The sequence below is a fragment of the Condylostylus longicornis genome, unplaced genomic scaffold (genome assembly GCF_029603195.1).
Source record: "Condylostylus longicornis isolate FDR11 unplaced genomic scaffold, ASM2960319v2 ptg000027l, whole genome shotgun sequence".
NCBI lineage: Eukaryota > Metazoa > Arthropoda > Insecta > Diptera > Dolichopodidae > Condylostylus > Condylostylus longicornis.
Window position 1 is genome coordinate 6,219,497 of NW_026577996.1, and position 24,865 is coordinate 6,244,361.

General features: G+C 26.8%; 1 protein-coding gene across 1 annotated transcript; it reads right to left on the bottom strand.

The window, feature by feature from the left end:
- Nucleotides 1–13,148: 13,148 nt before the first annotated feature.
- LOC129607514 (IQ and AAA domain-containing protein 1-like) lies at nucleotides 13,149–16,317 on the bottom strand. The gene is made up of 7 exons (XM_055518543.1): nucleotides 15,662–16,317; nucleotides 15,435–15,532; nucleotides 14,584–15,373; nucleotides 14,141–14,404; nucleotides 13,926–14,083; nucleotides 13,293–13,864; nucleotides 13,149–13,232 (listed from the first exon to the last, which is right to left on the bottom strand). The coding sequence occupies exons 1-7, from the start codon at nucleotides 16,315–16,317 to the stop codon at nucleotides 13,149–13,151; spliced, it is 2,622 nt and encodes an 873-aa protein (XP_055374518.1).
- Between the last annotated feature and the right edge of the window lie 8,548 nt (nucleotides 16,318–24,865).

Sequence of the window (24,865 nt, forward strand, 5' to 3'; positions counted from 1 at the left end):
AATTGAATGCGGTTACACTTATAATAGCGAAATTATTGTAAAATTTTAGTAACCCATTGCATGAAATTATTCTATTGAGCAAATGATAAATAGTTCTTAAATATATGTAGGTGTGCACTTGAAATTTGCTATAAAAATTTCATAGGCGCTAGTGAGTTACTTTAATCTTCAATATCCCATGAAAATTTTTAAAATTATTTGCTTATACATACATATGTATTATAATATACAATATGTAAAATAATTACATTATATTGATACCAACCTACCTACATATTAGTTTAATATTTTGTGTAAGATTTTAAGAAAGCAAAGAACGTAAGCGAAAGAAAAAATCCATTTTGTCTACAGTTAGTAATTATTATCCAAAAACGTTAACGAATTAAACAACTACTAAATATACATATACACACCTATGTATGTTTCCAGATATAAAATTATATCGATGATAATGATGATGATGAGTCATGGTAGAAAGCAATTTTTTTCAACTCTTCCATAAATCAAAATCGTAAATTTTTTTCTTTTCCATTTAATATAATTATATACTTTAGCCGTATATAGCTTTTGCGATTTTTATCTTAATTAGTTAATGTCGAACTCTTTTCCAAATACAGAACGTAAAATAGATAGATGGTAACTGTAGAAAAAAGAAGAAAACAAAAATATAGCAAGTGTATTCCCCGACTCGATGCGGCCAATAAAGCGAATTAGGATATAATAACATTCCAACATACGCACATACTTACGTAATATGCACATAAAAATTATGGAAAATGGAATATTAAAAATAAATTTTGGTATGATGACTGTAGCACAGTAAAGTGCAGCTACAAGTACGGTTGTTAGTTGTGAAAAGATTTAAGAAGAAGAAGGAAATAAAAATTAAGAAATAAAGAAAAATGAATTTCATAAAAGATAAAAAAAAAAGAACATATCGAATTTAAAACATTTTATGTTGAATCCTGTACCTCAGCACATTGAGACAAGGATGAGCAACAATGACATGAAAATAAAGAAAAACGAACAACAAGAAATCCTTGTTCTTCTTTTTCACTTCTCCTGTTCAAATTTTATTTTGACTTTTGAATTTTCTTTCTCTTTTTATTTTTAGTTTCCGGTTGATGAATTATGTATTATGAGCTTTTCCAGTCAATGACAGTATGATTTATGAAATATATACGAAATGGTTCAATTATTTCAATCTTGTTATTCGAAATACAAGTTAAACGAGTTTTCTTTAACCAAAAAACAAAATTAAAGAGGAAAAAAATTTGCGGTTCTTCTAATACGTGTCTAGGAATGAGTAATACGGGGAAGAACAAATATATATGTATATAGGATTAAGAGAATAATGTAATGGGTTATTTGATAGTTTTATAATATTCTTGAAATATTCAGGATGTCAAGATTTATTAATTATTTTGTATTTTGATAGCTTAAAATAATATAAAAATAACAAAAAATTGTAAAACTGCATAAAAATGTTATAGAAATTCTTTTACAAAATTTTATCATGTAATTCAAATATGCAAAATAATTAATCATTTAACTTTTCATTTAAGGAAATTTCGTCCTGTTTGTCATTTATTTTAAGTTGTGTCAATTGAAATCAAAATGTTAGAAGCATATAGAATAATATAAGTGAAAATCAGGAATTCGAAATTGATTATGAAAGTAGTCTGTAGTTTGTAAACTATAAGAATATTCTTAAGTATAAGATTCTTGAGTATATTAGGGGAACTAATAGTTTTTGTGTACATTTTCCGTAAATATTTTCTAATGCATAAATTTCTATATATTAGACGTTGTCATTCAAAGGAAGAACAAAATCAACACTCAGCCTTTTTTGCACCTTCGTATTTGAATATTAGCAGTTATAACAAAGCTCACCTACATATATTTTACATACATCTATTTCGCGCCATAAAGATCCATCAAAGGTCTAATTTCGCAGTTGTCTGTAATTGAATATTCTTTGTAATTAAGATTCTTCGTAATTTTTTGAAGTTCGATTTACTGTTTTATTTCATTTAACAGACGTTTGACCGAAACTTATCTAAAAAACAAATTCGTAAAAGGTTCATAACTCCTATATGAATTTTTTTTTCTCTATATCACCTTTAATTTAATAAGAGCTATATTAAGCTCTTTACCTTTATTTTTCTCTAAAAAACAAAAACAAAAAAATATTGATTGGAGAACGTTTTAAATTTATAGTAATTTGAAGCTATTAAGATAATTTGTTTACCCACTTGCATTTTATGATTTTATTGAACAAAAAGTAGAAATCCAAAACATTAAAAAAAATACCAAGTTATCTTAACTAATTATAATAACTAAAAGTATACCTTACTATACTAAAGATAATTTTCTACCTCTTACAAGTTTTTTAAGTTCTAAAAATAAATTTACGGACAGCAATAAGTGGAAGTGAAAACAAAACTAAAAAAAAATTAAAACCTAAAGGCGATCATCGTTTTTTTCATGTTTTCTGGTTATTGTTGCCTTCAACTCTAAATAGCATCGAAAAAAAAATACAGTCTGATAAAAAGCGTAAAATCTATAAGGTTAAAAAAAATTTAATACCCTCGTTGTAAATATTTTCTGTTTCTTTTTTGAATTTCACTAATGATCTGGTTCAGATTATTTATTTTAGTGATTTTTATTAATTGTGCTAATTAGTTATACGTTCAGTCACCCGTAGCTAGAATTCAAACATGTGTCAGCCACACTATATTATTATTATATTATAATTAAATAATAAAATAATTTTTTTTTTTAAAATATAAAATAAAAAAAAAGTTGACAAAAATAGAAAACTATATTAATGTTTTTATCTCATTTATTTTATTGTATAATATTATTTTTACACAAAATTTCCTTACCATAGACAACTTGCATTTAAAATATGTATATACGCTAGAGAGAAGATAGAAAAAAATCAAAAAAGAAAAAGAATCTAAAATAGAATAACGAAAATATTTAAAAATAACACATAAAACACCGAAACATACTATGCATGTCATACATTTTGTATATGTATGTTACCCAATAAGCCTTTTTATGAAAAGAAAATGCTAATAGATGTTTCAAATAAAAAAAAATCATAGAACTTTTGTTATTTTTCGATAATAATTATTGCTACATGCTTTACAAATGAATTTCCAGCAACCTTATAAACTTCTTAAGCGATTTTTTATCTGAATACGCGTTCAGTTTGTTTTGATACATTCATGTGTTGTTACAAATAATTTACGTCAAATTTTAAATAAGTCGAACAAAATTCATGTAGAATTAAAAACCTCATTGTTTTTTTTGTAAGTCTATGTAAGGTACGATATGAAAGGAACAACTTCGCGTGATGATATCAGTCAGCAGTTCCCCTGTGAAGATTTGATTATAAGAAACCCCAAATGGTAGATATTGATAGTCCACAGAAGTGGTTGGGAACTTTTATGTTAGTATGACTGTTAAGTTGCAAAATTATGAAAAAACTTTGTTATCATTAAAATACTCCTAAAAATTCTTACTGGGCTACATCTAATATTATCATATTTTTTGGTTAGTTTTCGTAATCATACCTAATAGAATATTCCTACATATGCTACACATAAGCTAGAAATTTGGTGGGCAGTATAAGCAAAAAAAAAATTATATGTGAACGATACAACAATTTCAATGTCAATGTCAACTTAAATAATAAAATGATAGATGGCATGCTGACTGAAATTTTTTTTCCGCCGTTCAACAATAGTTTATGTAAATCTAATGTTAGAAATTTTAATAAAAAGAGTGCTATTTTTGTATATTTTTAAATTTTAGGAGCGTGAGTGTTTTTTTTTTTGGTTTTTTTTTTGTTTTTTTTTTTTTTTTGTGGTATTTAAATGGTCCTAAAAGCGATGTTATATTTTGAAATATTTCAATTCTAATTTTCATTTGACATTTAATTAATATTGATCTTTATTTTTGTATAAGCGTGTACACAAGTGTGTGTGTATTTTTGTATTTTGCCGAAAATTTTTCAGTACTTGAACGTAATTTTCATTAAAATTAACTTTTTCGTATTATTTTTGTTGTTTAAAAAAAAATTAGATGAATTGATGTAAAGTTGCCAGAATTTGATGACGGATAAATAAATTGTTTAATTATTATTTTATTTTCTATTTTTAAATGAATTTGTCAAATATTATATCCAAGTTCAAATGAAAAAAAACGGTATACGTATCTATGTAATTTATTTTAAAATAAATATAAATAGGTAAATTAGAGGGGAACATGGAATAATTTAACTAAAACTTTGAGTTTATCTAAATATTCTGTTGTTAAACATCTGCATAACTGAACGTCTTCATGTCGGATTATGTTTTAACACAATGCTCAATTACAGTTATTATTTATTAACAAAGAGTCATTTTGAGTTGAATAATGATGTTAAACGAATGGTTGTGGAAAGTATGAGACAGACAACACATCCAAATTGGGGTTAGAAAATATCGTATATGTTGAAATTCCAATTTTAATTGGTGAATTAAACCCAAAATCAGAATAAATGGGGTTAATCACGCCAACTATTCTATTGATTAGCTGATTGATTTAAATGGGAAGCGCGCCCGAAAATTGAATGTTATAGCAGTATTTTCCTCCCTTGTGGGGCTTCTAGGCTCTTCTCCCGTCGTCTAAGATCCTATAGTAGCCACCTCAAGCCGCGAAATCGGAGACACACTCAATCACAGACGACTCACCGCCTGGAATTCACACAATAAACGCTCAACAGTTACGTCCTCTCCCAGGAAGAGACAGCCGACTTGGCCATCCGCCTTGTCCATCCTTTTCAGATATACCATTGAGAGGCAATGTCCAGTGAGTACACCCACTAATAAGCCTCAAATGTAGACAACTAAGTTTGGTCGATTCCCGATTAAATTAATTTCGAAGCAATAATTTTTTTGACACAATTGTTTCATTGGTGAACCCTGACCCGCTCAACTACTTAGGGCGCGCATGACCGTTATCCTTGTCTCCCCCAAAGCATAACCACCCAATGTAGAGAGTTGCCGCTTTCCTCCAGGCGGGAAAGCTATATCGGTTGTCTTGCTACGTGTTCTAGTAATTACTTCGACGAGGCGGGATCGAACTTGCCCGATTGTTTTAATATTTTATGAGCTTAGGTAGAAGAAGTTTTGAGTCTAATTCTTAGTCAAAATATTGTAGAACTTTTCGTGGTTTTCTTCCACAATTTAAAATACTATCAATCAAATACAACCTTAAAATCAAATGTGACTAAAACTATGGATTGAGAACATTAATCTTTCTACGATTTTTATTAAATTGTAAAATTTTATTTAATCAACTTTTTGAACTTACTAATAAATTTAACAAACTTTTTGAAATTTGTGCAATTATTCAATGTCGCAAAGTTTTAAAATTTTATATTTTAAGTATAACACCAAGCAAATATTGTCAATACAATATGATAAAATAAAATAAAAATTAATGACAAAATCAAAAAGAAAATAGCTACTAATTTTTAATAGCCCCCTTTTCTAATAAAAAACAATTTCCAATCAACAAACACAAAGCATAAATGCAGAGTGAATAAAAATTATTGAATTAAAATGAATATGAAAATCAAAACAATTGGGCTTAAAAGTATCTTAATAACAAAATAGAATATAAAAAATATTATTTTAAGGATTAATTAAATACCATATAGCAGAGTATAGGGTAAAAAAAGATTAAGGAAAACATAAAAAAACAATTTTTTAATAGCCCAGTTTGTTTATGTTTTTCTTTTTTGTTATTAGAGAGACTATAAAAGAGAGAGAAAAAATATTTTGCAAATGAAAAATTCCACCTGCCTCATTTGAAAATTTTATATGTGTGTCTATATTATTATTAAGTTCAAAAATTAATCCTTGATCCTGAAATGTTCATCTATCAAAATATTTTTAACTTTTACCATATATTTATATTTTACCGCCTCAAATACGAAAAAAAAAAAATGTTTTTTTTTTTTCAACATTTTTAATCAAATAAAAAATTACTTCTTAAGTAGCTGGCAATTTTTTTTTTTTGTTTTTTTTCTTTGTATCAGTAAGTCCTCTTTTCCTCTATTAAATTAGGAAATATCTTCAAATGATTTAATAAGGATCATGATAAAAGCAACAGCGGATTTATTGAATTTTTATATTCCCGTTTGAGAATGAAAATTTCTTCCAAAGGGTTATATTCAAAGTTGCAGGAATCTGCATATGTTTGATTAGATTATTGTCTCATATTATTACATTTTTCGTCATTCTGTTATTACATTATTCGTTAATTATTTCAAAGATAACGGGAGTTTAATCAAAATTCGCACATGTTCTTATACTATGACAGTGTATTATAAAGAGGAATAAATTTATATCGAATTTTTTATACTGAACTGTCAAATTCAAGTTTAAATAAAAGTGGGCACTTTTATGTTTCAGTTAAAAATAAAAGGTTTAATATTTTTATTGTGTTTTTATTGTGTATTATTAACATTGAATTTATAATACTATATTCACTGGGATTAACTATACGAGTTGGGCAATCCACTCTTATGGTACTTGACTTAATAGTATACCGATGAAGAGTATACAAGGGCTATCCCAGAATTAAGTAGCCTAACACAAAAACACAAATATCCCTATCATTTTAAGTATTAACTGTCACACTTTTATTTTTTTTTTTCTTTTCAGATTACCGACTATTAATAGTGAAGCTTTTCGGTAAATTTTTAATATGGATAAAATTGGTCATCGTTATGTCATTCAATATTTTTATTTGAAAGGTCTTAGTCCAGCCGGTATCAAAGTGAACTAGCTTCTACACTAGGGGAGTCTGCTCCCTCATATGCAATGATTAAAAATTGGGTAGCGCAGTTTAAATGTGGCCGTACGAGCTGTGAAGAACATCGCACTCCAATCCAATGAGGTCACCACGCCAGAAATGGTTAAAAAAATCCGCAAAATTATACTAGGCGACAGTCGATTGAAAGTGCGTGAGTTAGCTGATATAGTAGGCTTATCAAAAAGTGCTATACATCGGATGGGTGCCGCGTTTACTCACAATCAAGATAATGCACCAGTTCACACATCTGCAATCGCCATGGCAAAAATTAATGAACTGAAGTTTGAACTGCTTCCTCACGCACCCTATTCAGCAGATTTAGTCCAATCAGATTACTTTCTATTTCCAAACTTGAAAAAATGGCTTGGTGGAAGAAGGTTTTTTACAAATGAAGAGGTAGAGTCTGGCGTTGATGGCTATTTTGCAGAGTTTCTCAGTTCTTACTATAAAAATGGTCTCGAAACAATTCAACATCGCTGGCAAAAGTGTATTGACCTAAAAGGGGACTATGTTGAGAAACAAAAATAAATTTTGTCAAAATTTTTGTGTTTTCTTGGTTTAGGCTACTAAATTCTGGAACAGCCCTCGTAACTATATAAATTTCTACAAAAATTAATTAGAAAATGTACAATACAGTTTGAATATTTTGTTGCTTTACTCGAAGTTTTGATTTTCCTTTTCATAATACACCAATAATAAATCGGGAAAACAACGCACCCGTATATATAGCGACATCTATGTATATATTACTGTAAAAAATTATAAATAGAGATCTGGTATTTATATTTCATATAATGTTAAAAATCCCTCCACATCTTATCCGCATATAAATAGTAAATATCATCTATCAAGAAGGTAATTGTTTCATTTTAAGATTTATATTTTAAGGATATTATAATATATACCTATATAAATTACAATAAATACATAAAATATGTAGTATAGAGGACTATATATAATGTATAGAGAGATATACGATTATATCCCATTCAATTTTAATATTATTAGCATAAACATGAACGTGGGTAATTTGCCAAATGTTGTGAAAATGAAAATAAATTCCTTTGAAAAAATAAATTTACACACTCATATACAAAATATTATAAAAAGGATATTATAATTTTATGACAGAATTGTTTTATGTCAGTATGCCATGCGGGTTAATCGGATTATTTTTTTTTTCCTTTTACCGTTTTGTTACAGGATTCAGGATTTTTGTTTTTATTATTTTCTACTTCTTATTTACTTGTTGTGTTGCTCTGCTTAAAAATTGGAATTTTATTTTAAAAAAAAGAAGGTTTTGTCTTTTTTTTATCTATTAATATTTTTGTATATTCAAAGTAATAAAATATTGGTAAACAAATTTATAAATAAAATTAAAAAAAAAATAAAAATATTCTAGAATATTTTTTGATATTATCATAAAAATAATTTCAATTTTTTTTTTTTGTTTTTGTGTATGTAAAAAAAATACCACATTTCGGTGATGTGATTTGTTTTTTGTTCTGTGTTGCAAGGATATGATCTCTAAAAAATTTAAATAAATGCTTTATTATCAAGATAAAATATTTCGAAAAAAAAAACAATGGGTGAACAAATAAATATAATTATTATCCTTGAATAAGGATTTCCATGTTAAGGTTAAAATGAAAACAGAAAAAAATCAAAAAAAAAAGCATAAAAATATTTTTGTTGCTTGCACTACTTTAAATTTTAAGTATTTAAAAGAAGATCAAAAAATTGGATAGTTGAACTAAATTTTTAAGGTCTAATACTCGGTACAAAAATTACATGTCTCTTTTCTCGTGTATTTGGAACCATTTTCAGAATAAAGAAATGTGAGAGAGTGTGAGAAGGAAGAGAGAGAAAGTATAATATATATATAAAATGGGGCTTTAACAAGCCTCTTCAACTTTCTCTTTTTTTCTGTTCATATTTTATTGATTAACTTCAATTCTTTTTGCACTTTTCTTCGCTATGTCTCCTTCGGTCTCCCCACATTTGTTCGGCCTTGAGATTTCCATTCCAGAATTTGATGTGTTACTGGTGTTACTGGATGTTTTTAAGATTTTGACTAATTCATTTCCATTTTCTTCTTCATATTTAAATTTCTTTTGGGTCCTGTCTCGTCATTACCCCATAGCTCCTGGTTTATAATTCTTCGTGGTCACAATTATTTTTCATATAATTTTGAGACATTTATTAATGAAGACCTGTATCTTTTTCTGGACATCGACGCCGGACCAATTTTATAATTCCATGGCTGAATACTTTTCCATATTATAAAAAGTAGGAACTTAAATAGGTGGTATGAATGTTATAATAAATTTACTATACCAACCACATACTTCAAAAAAGAAACATATGCAAATTTCATATTCATCAGAGTATAACTTCGAAAAGGATTAAAAAAAAAAACAAATCGTCGAAAAATATTTGGTTTTGTTCTTAATTCTACTTATACATCCATTCATACTTTTATTTAAATTTTCAATTAATGCATAAAATTTTCTAAAATATCTATGATATCTAAATATGCACATTTTAAAAATGTCTCTAAAAATAAATTTGACATAAGTACCTTAAAAACACAAGAAATTTAAATGTCTCCAAAAATTATACATAGATATAATAAATATCACTTAAAAAGGGTTAAATATATTATTATTGGTAATTAAGCTTGACTAAATCTTTATGAAAGATAAGTTACTTTTATTTTCTTGTTAAAGAGTCAACCATATTTTTATTATTGTTTTATAATAGGAAATAATGAAAATTATAACAGATGGAATATTAATTAATATTAAGAAGAGGGTGATAACCCGGTGCGTCGTGGTATTCACTTGCACTTTATTGTAACACAATCGACAAAATGAAATTAATAAAATAATTTTTTCTTTTTTCAATTCGGTAAGATATAAGATAACAATTCAGTCACGTGATACTTTTATTTCACGGTGTTATTAAAAAGTGGATTTTTTGTTTTTGTTTCGATGTGGTGCTAGAAATCCATTAAAGGATTATAAATAAATATTTTTTCATTTTAGAAATATTTCTGGGTTAATTATGAATTTTTGTTTTCCTAGTATTGGAAATAAAAATAAGAATTTGTTTTTAAAATTAATAATTAAGAATTGAATGAATTGAAAAAATAATGGATAAACAAGAGTTTGGTTATTAGTTTGAAGTGTTATAAGAATTTTGAACGAAATTTGTTTGAATCTTAAATAGTGATGTCATGTTTATTTGAAAGGGTAACAGTGATTGAAGAATAAATTTGTTGCAGTAATCAAATGTGTACTACAATTTTTCCACTAACCCAAGGTGTACCACACTTTTTCACCACTAATCCAAGGTGTACCACACTTTTTTACCACTAATCCAAGCTGTACCATACTTTTTTCCACTAAGCCAGGGTAAACCACAATTTTTTCCACTAATCCAAGGTGTACTACACAATTTCGCTCTTTTGAAATACTTTTGAATTGACAAAAACACTTTCTCCATAGACACATTGTTCTGGAGTCATTGACTATGTCATTGATTATGTACTTCTTGTACATAAAATAAAGCATAAAAATAGTGTTAAACTCTAAAAAGACGACAGGTAAAAGGAAATTTTGGTGTAAAAAAGAAAACGCTTTTCAACCAGGAAATCTATAATATTGAAATTCAAATATGTAAATCGGAAAAGAGGGCAGAAAAACAAGAAATTTCTCCAGTCATTTTATGTTGATTCGAATTCGTACAACCGTATTAGATAGCCCCATCGGATCCCGCCCTCCTATCACACAAGATTTTATAGAAACGTGAAGTAAATTACAATAAATTCGTCTATTTACCGATCGCATTGCATACAACAACACTGGCTTTTATGTGATTACGTCAAATTTCGCAGATTGAGTTTTCGCTGGAAGCTCACTTCTCCATGGTAAGCAAACGTAAATAATCTATTTTTCGGCAGTATTCGATCTGTCGTGTGTTTCAAGTTCTACTGAACCGATTTTGATGAAAATTGTTTTTTATAAATTTACTGACTATGGAGTGGATTCGTAAACTTTGGGGGGATGTTAGGTTTCGAGATCTTTCACTTTTTATGGGTCGATCCTTTCTACCATTTTCAGTATAAAAAATGCCATAACAAGTTCTTCCCGAACCATGAAATGATTAAAATATTTATATTTATTTTTATATTAATATAAAATAAAAAATTTATTTCAAAATAAAATTTTTGATAACAGGCATGGGTTTTTGATTTGGTAGACAAATTTTTGTTCATTTAATTTAAAAAGATTTTTTTTTGTTTTAAAGAAATTAGCTATAAACATCGAAATTTTATTTTCATTTATTAAATTATATTATATTTGTTGTTGCACGTTGTGTTTTTAATGAATAGTCTTAGAAAACTTCAGATTTATGCCTTATTTCGTTCTTTATTTCAGAAGTAAATTTAATTTTATTACAAGAGTTGGACAAAAAATTTTTATACAAAAAATTGCTTAAAAAATGTTTGATTTGTGTGATTGGATATTTGTTTGGAAATGATCAAATTATGTTGCATATTTATAGGCTATTACAGGGAAACTACATTTGTTGGGAATTTAGAAGAATCTCTATGTATTTTTTTTTTTCATTTTAGCATTTCAGAGTAGAATTTTTTAACAATGAGCAGCAATCACAAATTTCTAAAACAATGTCAACTACTCGTACATAACTAACTAAAATACCTACAAGTCTTGCAAAATATCTTTAATCTAGTATTTACAAGCCTGTAACCACCATTGAATTTTAATTTCTGAACCGTACTGTGTAGCACATGAAAACGCAAAATTTCTTGTTAGTTTTATCAAATTTGTTACTTATTCAATAAAGCATGGTATGTTGCATCCTTATATAAATGACTAAACCGTAATTGATTTTATTAAGCGCTTTATTTTACAATTTTAGTGCCCTTTCCTTAAAAATTTTAAGAGCATCTTAGTCGCTGAATAAATCCGAAAAAAGGAAATTTTCTGTACATTTAAGTAAGATTCCAAAAAATGAACATAAAATTTAGGGAATTCAATTTGAATTACGGACATGAATATGCATATAAGGATGTTCTTCATGAAATGTCATGAAAATATTGTTGTAAAAAAAAACTCAACAAGGACAACCTATAATTTTTGGTTTGTGTACGCCTCAATGGGGATACAATTTATATTTATTTTTTTTCATTATTTATTTGCCAATTTTCTGGTGACTCATCCCTTTTAATTCATTTACCCTAATGTGAACGTATACCATGTATCTTAGCTACATGATATTTTCTTTTGGATAAATATGATGAGATGAGAATCAAAATATTCAAAATTGTTGAATGAATCAAAATTTATTTATCAATTTAAAATAAGAAGGAAAAAAATATCTATACATTTTTCATGCTACGATTTTGTGGGTATGCGTTAAAATTGATTGGCTTATAACAAGTCATGCAAATAACTAAAAAAAAATATATTTGTTTACCGTAATAATAATCCAGGATTTTGTTGTAATTTAATTATATAGTAGCAATAAAGGGAATTTTATAAATTATTCAAGAACTGAAGATGCTGAAAAATTAGTTATTAATGAAAAATTGTGTTTACTTTTTTTTTATATGGAAAATTGAATTAAGTTGGAAGTTACAAGGCATTAAAACTGATATTTTATATTTTTGTTTAAATTAAATTGAATATTAAAAAAATTAGTATACAAGATAAGAAAGATTCTATTTCGATTATGTAAGAATTAAGTGGTCGCAGTGAGAGCCAGAGAATTGCCGCTCCGACGCTTAAAACAAACGGCAAGTATAAAACTACCAAGAAGGACAACATGACAATTTCCATAGCACATTTTCATCCAATGAAACGCATCTATATTTGTACAGAAAATTCACTTTGAAATTTGGTAGAACACAAAAATTTAGACTCCATTAAAAGATCAAAGGAAAAATCTTCTATAAACAAAATATGAAATTTATTAAAATAGATAATGTAAAAAAGTTCCGATTTAAAAATACAATTAAAGCCGATTTGTAAATTAAGTATGTGAAACCCAAGAATATTAAGCATGTGAGATGGAGTTAGTTTATCATATTTAAGAAGTTGGTACAGGCTACCTTTATAGTTTCGAGATGATAAGTTCACCTCAGTGGTTTGGCACACAATTTAAACTTAATGAAAAAACGTTATAGGGAGAGCGTTTCAAAATAGTGTTCTAACTCTCATGCCGTTTAGCTATTTTTTTTCACTCTATTTCAATATTTTAGCAACTTGTTTACGTTTCCTTTCTAATTTATTTGCTTTCTCATACCATTTGTAATATTTCTTATACACCTAAAATTTAATAATTGAAATAATTTAGAAATTGAAAATGAAAATCAGAAAAAACCTTACATCTTCCTTAGCAGGAAATTTATTCTCCTGTAAAAATGTTTCTAAAAATTCTTCAAGTTTCAATGGTTTCCTTATTAATTTCATTCTTCGATTAATATTTAATGTTTCATTAACATTATCAGCTATTTCACCACTTGTATAGTCCCGTAAAACCCAAGCAATTGGTGAAAATTCCAAATTTCTTGGAACACCTGAATTTTGTAATATAAATTTTCGCCATAATTGGTATGCTGATGAATAATCAGTTTTAGGCATTAATAAAATTTTATCAAATATTTTATTCATTTTTCTTGAAGCAGTCCAAGGTTCATCAGAAGTTGCTAAAATTATAATTTTATCAGTTTGTTTAATATTTTTTATAATTTTATTTTTTAAATATTTTGATAAAATTAATGGACTTAGATGTTCGAATTCAGGTGGAATTTTCTTGCAAAATGTCCTATGAACATTTTCAATAAAAATTATCGTTGGTTGTAAAATACGTGACATTTTTTGAACTAAATGTATGAGCATATCAATATCATTTTCATATTTGGAAACATTTTCAATTGATAAATCAATCATAACCGCATCTGAAAGTAAAAGATATTATTGGAACGTGTCATAAGTAATATAAAATTTTGCTAATCATACCAATTTCGGAAGCTAATATTTCACATAATTGAACTTTTCCACTTTTAGGTGGTCCACCAATTAAAATTGATTTATATTTAGGTATATTTAACGGACCCATTCCTAATATGAATTCTCTTAAAATATCACGAACTTCTAAAGTTGAAGGCATAGCTTCTCTTAAATTTTAAGAGAGCAATTTATTAACTTTACAGAAAAATAATTGTAAAAATTACAAGCCAAGTAGATTTTTCAAATGATAAGCGCAATAATTAAAATCACCAAAAAATTCTTCAAAACATCTCTTCTTATAATTCCGGATGAGACCAGAGCTTTCCATTTGATAAAAAAGCTCTTGAACTGACAAATTTTCTGTTGGGTCAATTTCTACTTTTATGGTTTTGCGACGTTTCGGTTTTTTAGGGTTTGTTTGCTTAGGAGGTTTATATTTTTTTTTTCGATCAATTGCGATTGCTTTTCGCAGAGTTTCGTACTCCAATCTAAAATGTAAAATTTTATAGAAAATTTGGCAAACTAAAAATTTTAAAAGAATTGATTTAAGATTTTTCCAATATTCTAATAACAAATGACTTAAATCAAAGTAAATAAACCAGTGCTTATTAAAAATACGCCAAATTTTTAATTATTCCCTATAATATTGTATGAGTTAATAGCAGACCTCATAGTTTGATCCACAATTTTCCTCAATTCCATATGAATTTCAGCGAATTTTTCCTCACTTATCCAAGTCATAAATGGGTCTTCTTTATAATTTAATTTTTCGTTGACATCATAATGCCATTTGTCATTGATTTCATTAAGCCCATATTCAAGAACTTTTAGTTTGTTGCCGGTGAAAATTTTACCAAAGTTATAATAAACCTTGCCTTCTTCAGCAATTTTTTTCAATAAAATTTTCTCTTGCATTTCTTGTTGTTTGATTTTCTCTTTCAATTTTTGTTTTTGTTTTTTATCTTCATTTCGGATTTTTTTCACTTCAGCGGCCAATTGTTCCTTTGTTTTAGTTTTCTTTTCATTGAATTCTTCCGGGGAAATAACCTGATCCTGTAAAACTAAAATTGTTCCACCTTTCAACTCAGATGGAAATGGTGGTAATTCATGGGTTTTTTCATAAAAATCATGAATCCAATGCCGTATATGGTCTGAAATATCCTCCATTATACTATCTTTACGCTTTACAAGTACTCTTGACCTTTCATTTTCAACGGCTTTAACAAATTCCAAAACATATTGGTCCCTTATTGTTTTGAACTCATAACTTTTATGTAGTATATTCTCTAGTGGGTTTTTTGTGGGTTTTCGTTCTGATATGATTCCATAGATTATGGCACGCTTTTCTTGTTGTTTTTGATATGATTTTTTAGCTAAAAATGATATCCATGCTCTCTGAATTATTCTTGCGGCATTCTCTTTTGTTTCTTCGACATTTATTGATGTTAGTATTGATACTGGAAAAGAAGGAACAAATTATAATTCTCTTGTTAAGATTTCGATGCTTAAGTATAATACAATGTTCATTTTGTATTTTTTCTGTATTGAAAACTTTTATTTCAGTAAACTTTTCTTGCCTTTTGGATAAATCAACCGAAACTCCATCACCAGGGGCACTTTCAAAATTTATTTTTTCTTCAAAAATTTTTTTATGTTTTGGTTTTACATAATATTCAAATTGTTCGCGTTTCTCAACCTTTCTAAAGTATTGATTGTCAAAATTGATTTTTCGAAGTGGAAATAACATTTTTTGATCTGGCCTATGTGTGAACTCATATTTATTGTCGTCCAACATGCTGACATCTATTTTTGTTAAATCTTCTTTTCTGTCGTATTTAATGTTTGTTTGCAATATTCTGCTTACCCGTAAACTTTCATGAGCTTGAATTAATAAACTTGCATCATTTAAAAGCTGTTCCTCTGATTTAACTGTTTTTCCATCTTCATCACTTAATCTAAATTTATTTTCAGATTTTTGACGACTATTCCTTACTAAATCATAAATTTCTTTATCACGTACAAATGGCAAAAAGTCTGGTCGTATTAATTGAATCACATCGTATGTGAGTTTACGTTGAACAAGCGTTTTATCAATATAAATATATTCACTTAATTCTATTTCTTTCAATTCGTTACGTAATTCACATAATCTTGATGTTGCTGCCTCTAATAAACGTTGCAAAAGTTCACGTTTTTGCACTTGAAATGTTCTATGATAAATATAATCCAATTTATTGACTAAATCTACATAATCACAGTACATATCAGCATGAATGCTATGAGCTGTAGAACGATCATCAATCGGTTCTGAATTTTGTAAAATTTTTTGTTTAATGATAACATTTTCAAGTTGCTCTTTGGTAGCAACCCAAAATTTATATTTTTGAGCATAAGCTGACATAATAAAATTTTAAAAATTTGATTTTTGTTAATTCCGAAAATTTTAATTTGAGTACTAAGAATTATTTATAATAAAAAAAAATTGTGTCAGAATTTAAATTTGAACTAAAATAAAATAAATCAAAAACAAACACATGCTTTGGTTTAAAAACAATAATGCTCCCAATTGCAATTGAGCAATCCCAATTGCTCAACGCTCATCATGCTCAATATAATAAATATAAATGAAAATTATATTTTCAATCAAATCTTAAATTCATTATTTTGTGCTTATTTTCAAAAATTACACAAACCAATTTAAATGTGTACGAAGAAAAAGGTGGCTCAAGTGCAAAGAAAAGGACATACACGCCAGAAAAAAAGTCATTCGTATGTATTAATTCGTTTCCTTGTAAATTGCTTTTAATAGGAGGAAAATTTTAAATAATATTTTTTAAGAGGATTTTTCTACTTAAATTTAGAAATCTAAATTGAAATGCGGGAATTTTCTGTTATTAGTAGATACAGAAAAATCGTCATCTACAAAAATGTATATTTAAAATTTTAATGATGGCATTAATTTGGCTTAAGTTTCTTAAGACATAATAATCTAAATTAAAATTTATTATTAATTTCAATTTGTCATCTAAAAGTGAGAAAAAATATTAAAGAGAGTTTTACGATATTTTTATGTTATAACTTCGCTCTTAACAACATCATTTAAAAATTCACAACTCTCTCTGTTTCACTCATTTTCTTTGTTTCGACTTTCAGTCGAGTTTCAATTGTCGCAAACAAAGTAAAATAGAGCAAATTTCCTATTCTTTGACAATATACTTCCATTATAAAATGAGAATTTTTCATTTATATAATTAACAATGACCAATTTACGGTATACTCTTACTATACATTTTAATTTTATGATAAAGGAAAATCATTAAGTTTTAATAAAAGTTTTTAAAGACTCCTTCCGGTTTTCTAGTGGTTTCCGTATAAATTTTGTGAAAAGTTTTCAACTGCTATACAACTATTTCCGTCATTTTGTTCAAATACAACTTTTAATGGCGGTTCATTTCACATACAATGTCTCATACGTTCTTGCAAAGTCTTAAACGAAATAAGAATAAGAATATTTTCCGATACACAAATATTTTATAAAAATCCTTGAATATTCCGATGTATTAAAGGAAAATTATGAGAATTTTTATTAGAAGCTTGGTTTTGTTAGTTAATGCTTAATGGAAACGTAATTTGCAACTCTTTTTCTCATCATTTTCATTTTGTTTTTACTAATCACACATTATTAGTGCGAAAACTTTATGACCTTGGTAAAATCTTTGTATGATATTGTAATCCGTTTTTTTTTTTGGTGCATAATTTAGTTTTATTAGATTAATAGTTTTTATTGATTCAATAAAGACCTCAAAATTTTTGGCATTTTAAATAATAATATCGAAGTAAATAAAAAATTTCACTGCGTTGCTACGCAAATTAATTCAACGTGACTGCATTTTACACCTACAGCTCAAACAGGTTTATATTTTCAGAGTTTGTTGATTTTATTTCAAATTTATGTCAAATGAGCCCAGTCGCTTGTACAGAGTATATAGTTTAATTAGTTAGTAATTTAATTAATAAAAATATATTTTAAAATAGTGCAAAGTAAATAATTAACAACAAGTAATAATTCAGATACTTCAGTTATTAGAAATTCGAACCCATTAAATTTTACCGTAGAAGAACTAATTTTGATATTTGTAGCACTCCCTAGTTAGGTTTAGCCATGCACTTCATTATTGCGTACAATATTAGTGTTGACGTTGATTTTATTTGAAATATATTTGCGCTACCAGCCTACATTTTATAAGAAGTTCCCATGTCAGAATATATGTATTGTTGCATGTGAATCTTTATAGTTGAAGTTTTTATCTTATATTTTTACAGATTTTTTAATGCTTTGTTTAAGAACCTTTGTAGAGGGATTTCTGATGTAGTTTGGTCTAAAAGGACTTCTCTGTAACGCCGAAATTAACATTATTTTCCTTATTTCTAACCTACTTCGTTACTTATTAAAAATTGAATTGATTTTGTATTAAAGAAATTCACTAATTGGATTTTATTCTAGAATCTTGAAATAAATAAAATATTAGAAACTATAAAAATTTTTTAAAAATTTTTTAATTTTACCGAACTCAAGTATACCCAAAAAACTTTATATTATATTTAAAATCTCATTTTGTTAAAAATTTGAAGGTCAATTTAACATTCACTTGCTATTGATAATCTTCTAAATAATCTCATAAATTTCAAAATATAAACGATAAGTTTTTATGAACAAAAGAATATTATTAGGCAAATGAAAAAGTTTTTATGCCAAAAAAAAAATCTTCTTAAATGATTTACAATTCAACAATATTTTAAAGGATATTTTGCAATTGTATTTATAATGGTAATAAAGAAAATTTTTTATTTTTTCACATTTATTTAATAATATTTTATGCCACACATTATAATTTATTTTAAAATAACATAGACACATATTCAGTTCACATGCACACACATATAACGTTCGTATACCGTATGCGAGTATGCAATAATAAATGATCAAAAATTGACATATTAATGGTCCAAATAATTATTAGTTGCCAAATTTTAACTTATGTCCTTTGTATGTATAAATTTTATATCCCATTCATATGTTAGTGATGCTATACAAAATTTATATAATGTGGCATAATAAATTAGAATAAATTTATGTGATTTGTTTTTATAGCTGTTTCATATTCTTAATCCAAATTAATCCCGAACTGTTATATTTAACTGTCGTTGTTATATTGTTGTTTGTGTAACTGCTTCTTGTTGATTGTTGTCTTGTTGTTATTTTGTTCTTTTTAAATTTATGTTATATGTAAACGCCCTTTAAATTATCCTGTATTCAAAAGGAAGAACTGTATATAATCACTAAAAAATAAAATTGAAAAATTATTTTTAAAAAAAAAAAAAGTTAAAATAAAAGTAAAAACTAAAAAAAGTAAAATAAATGTTTTTTATTGCATGTTTATAAAGAAGTTTTATTGTTTTTGAAGGAAAGGGACGAATAAAATCAACTATACCGCACAACCACCACTGCCACCACTATCACCGCCACTATATACGATCAATTTATAAATAAATGAGGAATAAGCAAAAAAATTATAATAAGAATAAAAAATAACGTAAATTTACAGTTAAAAGAAATTAATTTTTATGGTTTGTTTTTTCAAAAACTTGACGTGGTTCATTGGGTTGGCTATAGGATAATTTGTTCTGGGTTTTCGATATTCGTTGCTTTTTTTTTGTTTGTCAACCTATTGAACTTTTACAATATTTTTCATAAAATTAATTTAAAAAAAAATTATTGTTATAAACAAACAAATATGCTTAGTATTCCGAAATTGTGAGTGTAGAAGTAAGTGACCCGAGAAGAAGATTGTAGGTAAGAAATCAGGTGGGAATTTTCTCTGTCTTGTCGGGGAATTGCAAACGTAATAAGGCAACTCGGTAGACTGGATCTCGATAATGAAAACACTCGCAGACTCTATGGGGAAGGTGAGGAGATGCCAGTACACATTCTGGTAGAATGTGATGTTCTCGTTTCGTAGGAGACGGGGAGTACTGGAGATCTTTGCTCTTTCAGGGCCGTAGTTACGGTTTTCTGAGCCCCATAAGGTGCTCGCGTTCATTAGAAAGATGAATTTCGAATGGGCTCTATGTAGTCTTGTACCTTAAAAGAGGTCGCAGTACCCTGTTATTCCAGCTGTTGTAAACAGCTAATTTACAAATATTTAAAGATCGTCTTCAAAATAGTATGATTTTCAATATTTATATCGCTTTACAATAACTTTTTTAAACATATTTGAAAACTAATAGAGGTGCTTCTTAAAAATTTTTCTCACTTTATCTTACACTCAGTATTTTTGAAAGAAAAGTAGTTTTTATTAAAATTTTCCAAAGAATCTTACCTCAAACCTTTTTATTATTTATAACTTTAAAATTCATTTGTAAATTAAATAATTTAGAAAATCAACTTGAATATTCATTCATCCTTCATTCAATATTCAACAATAATTCTAAGATTTAGCCACAAAATCAATTTTATTTTTATTTTTTTTTTCTTTTTTTTTTAATTTTATTAAAAAGAAACTTTTTAAGTTTTCAACATCCACACAAAAATTGTTGTTATCCGAGAAAACTTTTTTTAAGATTCAATTTCTTCTTTTAACCTGTGATGAAGGTTCTTCCCTTTACTTCTCTCTTACAAAAAAAAAAAATTCTGACTAGCTATACACAATCAATTAAAATTATAATAAAGGAAATTCAGAACTGGAAAAATAAGAAAAAAAAAATTATTTTAAATCTCAATTTAAGGATTTAAACTAATTCCGTTTGAAGGACTTGTTCTTAAGTTGCTCTCAATAACTCTTTAAAAGTAAATCTTTTGTGTATTTTTATTTTTGCATTTAAATTGCGTTGTTTGTTTTTTGTTTTCTTCTTCGTTTCTCACAAATTTTCTCTTTTTTTTTATTATTATTGATAAATTTAAATCCTTTGCACTTTTCAAGGAGATTTATCTGAAAAAGAGAGAAAAGAATAAAAATGAATAGAAAATTTTTGTTAAAGGAAATCTTCGTTATTTTTTTCTAAAAGCAAAAAAAAAAAAAAAAATTTACAATTTTTTTAAATTTTTTTTTTGTTTTTTTACTCTATAGATTTTCTTCCATTTTTTTTGCTGTTTTCGGTAGTTCGGATTCTTTTCATTATTCTGTTATTTTTGGTTCAATGAATCCTTTTCCGAAAGAAATCGATGACTTTTCATTGCACTTTAAGTCGTCGTCTTCGTCATTGAATTCGATTTTTAGTTCTGTTTTATTTTTATTCTACAGTTCTTTTCTACAACTTCTCTTAGATATTGTACCGTTCATCATAAGGCAGCAAAAGTTCGATGACTACCAAATATATGCTAAGTTGTATCAGTAGGAGTAGATAAATAAAAAATATTATATATATAATTGAAGGTATAGTTGATGGTTCTGGATTTTTGAAGAAACAACAAAATGAATGAAACATTTTTCTTTTTTCTTATTCAAAAGAACCTTAAAGATTCAACAGAAGCCTTGGATTATCATCTTAAAAGTAAAAAAATGAAATAGAAAAATAAAAGAAGGAAAAACATATCGTTTAGTGGAAAAAAAGGAAGGACTTACATCAATAGATGACAGCAAAGAATTAATTTTGTTCATTTTACCATCTGTGTAGGTAGTGAAATGGAAATTTATATAATTCAATGTGTGGTTTTGAAGTATTTAAACTACGAGTTCTTCTAATGCATACTTTATGTCTTGCTTCAATGTTCTTCTGATTTTTACGTTGATCTTCATTTTTTATTGCCACTCTAAGTTTGGGTGTCATCAAAAATGTTCAGAATAGGAATCCTAGTCGGAGTTTTAGTCGAAGTCTGAGTTGTAATCGGAGTCGGAGTTAAGTCGGAATTGGCCTTGTAATCGGAGTTGCAGTCGAAGTCAGAGTTGTAGTCGGAACCGGAATAGTAGTGGAAGTCGGAGTTTTAGCCGAAGTCAGAGTTGTAGTCGGAGTTGTAGTCGGAGTTGTAGTCGGAGTTGGAGTTGAAGTCGGAGTCGAGGAGTCGGAGCCCTAGGGTGATCGAGGAGTTGTGGTCGAAGAGCCGGAGTTGAAACCGATTGATATCAAAAAGTCAGGCTTGGAAAATCTTACAATGGTTGAAATCGGAGTTGACAATTTCAAAATATTCTTGTTGGAAGTCATACCGTGCTCTTAATTAATCTATAATAAATGAATGAATATCAACAATTTTTTCAGTTTGTAAACGTCTTATATGTAAAAACAATATTTAAACGATTGGAAATTTATTTGTTTTTGATTAAACTTAGCAATTTATGAAATAGTTCTGTTTAAACAAATTTCGACTGTAATCAAACTTTAAACGAATCGGGATATTTATTGATCTAAATTGAAAAGTGTTAAGATTTTCATTTGATCAATTATAATTTAATAAAATTTTATCCTTTTCTTATATGTATATTTTAAGTTAAATAGATCAATTTCTTATAGGATGATTTCAATACGGTTCGAAATTTTAAATTTAATTTTAAATATTGTGTACGTATATCGATTCTAATGTATACTATATGCACTATATACTGTGAATGGATTTAAACGGTTCTTTAGCAGACGCTGGCACAGCAGAATTTCACATTTCTTTTGTATTTTTATGTTAATTTTTTTGTTTTTGTTTTTTCTTCTGGTTTGATTTGCTTTCCGTTTTTTTTTAGATTTTCTTTAATCGGAACTTATCTTGGTTATCCTTTCGTTCAGCGATTCTGCAATTTTAATATGCCTGTGATCTTATAAGAAGTAATGAAATATGAGTTCTACTTGCAATGGAAGAAAGAAAGAAAGAAAGAAAAAGGAAATAGAAGGAAGAAATGAACAAAAAAATTCATTTTCATGTTGAACTTAGTATAGTTTAGTTTTATACCAGATTCATTGAAGAATCAAGGGGCGCCCTATATTATTATGTAAGTTTCTGTGTGCATAGAATTATACTTGGGTATTACCAATATGTATAAGATTTCTTAAAAAATTTTAATCTTGTTTTTCAATTTTTTTTTCTTTATATTTTTTTGCTTTTCTGTGTTTTTCTCTGATCTACCGAGAACATATTCTTGAAAAGAAATTCAATTTTAGTTTTAATGGTTATCTGAGTTTTTCTATTGCAGCAAGATGTGTAGAAAAAAGAAATGCTTCAATTTTTTTTTTTTTTGTTTTCGTTCTCCTATTTTGAATTTTGTTACCAATAAAATTTATTCTAAAGGTAGCATTGTAAATTAGCATTGACTTTGATTGATTTTGATGCTTTTAGACTGATTTATTTATTTTTAAATTAGGTTTTTTTTATTCTGTTCTTGTGTTAAAATTTAGTTATATTGTTGAAAGATGTTTCATTTTGAAAATTTTTATTAAAAAATTTAAACGATTTTCTTATTATTTAATTTTGTTCTTTTCTATTAAATTAATTCTGATCAGTTTAATTCTTTTTTTTTTAGTATTATTGAATAAATTTAATATGAAAGTTAAATTTTTGTAGAAATGGTTTTTAAAACAAACGAACACTCATTCTTACCCATTTAACTTACAAAACGAGTCTAAAGGAACTAACCATTCTTCTCACTTTAATAAAAAACATTAAGTTGATTTGAAAAGTCTTGCAAGTTTCAAGTGCCTTAGCAAAATTTTTAAAAGTTAAGCATATTGAGCTGCTTAAATAGTAATAATTTATAATCGAAATCAGCTTAGTAATTATAAAATCTATGCATATTTTGTACAAAAAATAAATCATTTCCATTGCGTCTTACATTATGCAATCATGATCTCAAAACGCCAGGGTCAAACATTTGAAAAAGTCGATGTTAATCTTCCTGGGCCTGCCTTTAACTATGGCCAGTTTTACAAAGCAGTTTCAAGAGCAAAACAGTCCAGTGTGACCTGAAAATAAAAATTGTTGACGAACCATGGCAAGGGAAAACTGCTAAAGGGCATGTTGTTATTCAGAAATATTCTTTTAAATTATATCTAACCGAATTTTAAATTTTAATTTCTTTGTATTGTTTGTTGAATTATTTATTTACATACATTCATGTGTTAATTTTGTTACAGCAATATAAGGGCTTCTAGTATCAAAATATTACTTTATATTTGAAGATTATATAATCCCCTTTCCTGTTATTCCTGCTTAAGTTTAAAAAATTTGAATTGTTAATTTAAATGATTTGTTTTTCAATTTAAGCGTTTTTTTTGTTTTAATTAACTTATTCTGGTAACATCGAAAATGCAAACCTCTGAGAGACTCTTATAAAATAGTGTAAAAAATTGAGAATACTGTAAATTTAGAGAAACAATATTTAAGAAGTGTCTGTGCTTAAATCAATAATTTTACAACACAAATTAAACCTAATTGAAAAAAAATAAAATTTCCTTAAAAATTTTTCAAATTTCCCTTTTTACTATAATAAATTTTTAAGAGTATTCCCGGAATTCCTTAAATTAATTACTCTTATTCACTGATTTATTTCTAAACAAATTCAATATTACATTCAATAATTAACCGCATAGTGGTATTTATATAAAAATTTTTTAGCAAATAAATTAATATCAAAAATTTTCTCAAATATTTCAATAAATGTACAATATTACAAAAATTTCACTTTTAAAATTTAATTATATATGAATATTTTCTATATAATAATTCCACAAAATAGCTATGTTTTGAGTATAAGAAAATATTTCAATTTCTTTAATTACATCTATTCAATGCTTCATTTGATCACTTTTAATTTTCATGTAATTAATATTAAAGTTAATTGTGTATATTTCATTTTGTTCTGTTAAATTCTTTTTTCTTAATTTAGAGAGTTCCTGTAATGTAAATTCTTTGTTATTGTATTAATTAAGACCTAAAATATTTCTTATGATTTATATGTATAAATACATATATA

What these genes read in the sequence shown, in the direction of transcription:
- LOC129607514 (XM_055518543.1), bottom strand. Translation starts at nt 16,317, where the DNA reads ATGTCAGCTTATGCTCAAAAATATAAATTTTGGGTTGCTACCAAAGAG. An exon ending in CATAGGCCAGATCAAAAAAT is followed by an intron (nt 15,533 to 15,661) that starts GTTATTTCCACT and finishes AAATTTTGAAAG; the next exon opens with TGCCCCTGGTGATGGAGTTT. An exon ending in TTGAAAAATCTACTTGGCTT is followed by an intron (nt 14,084 to 14,140) that starts GTAATTTTTACA and finishes TTAAAATTTAAG; the next exon opens with AGAAGCTATGCCTTCAACTT.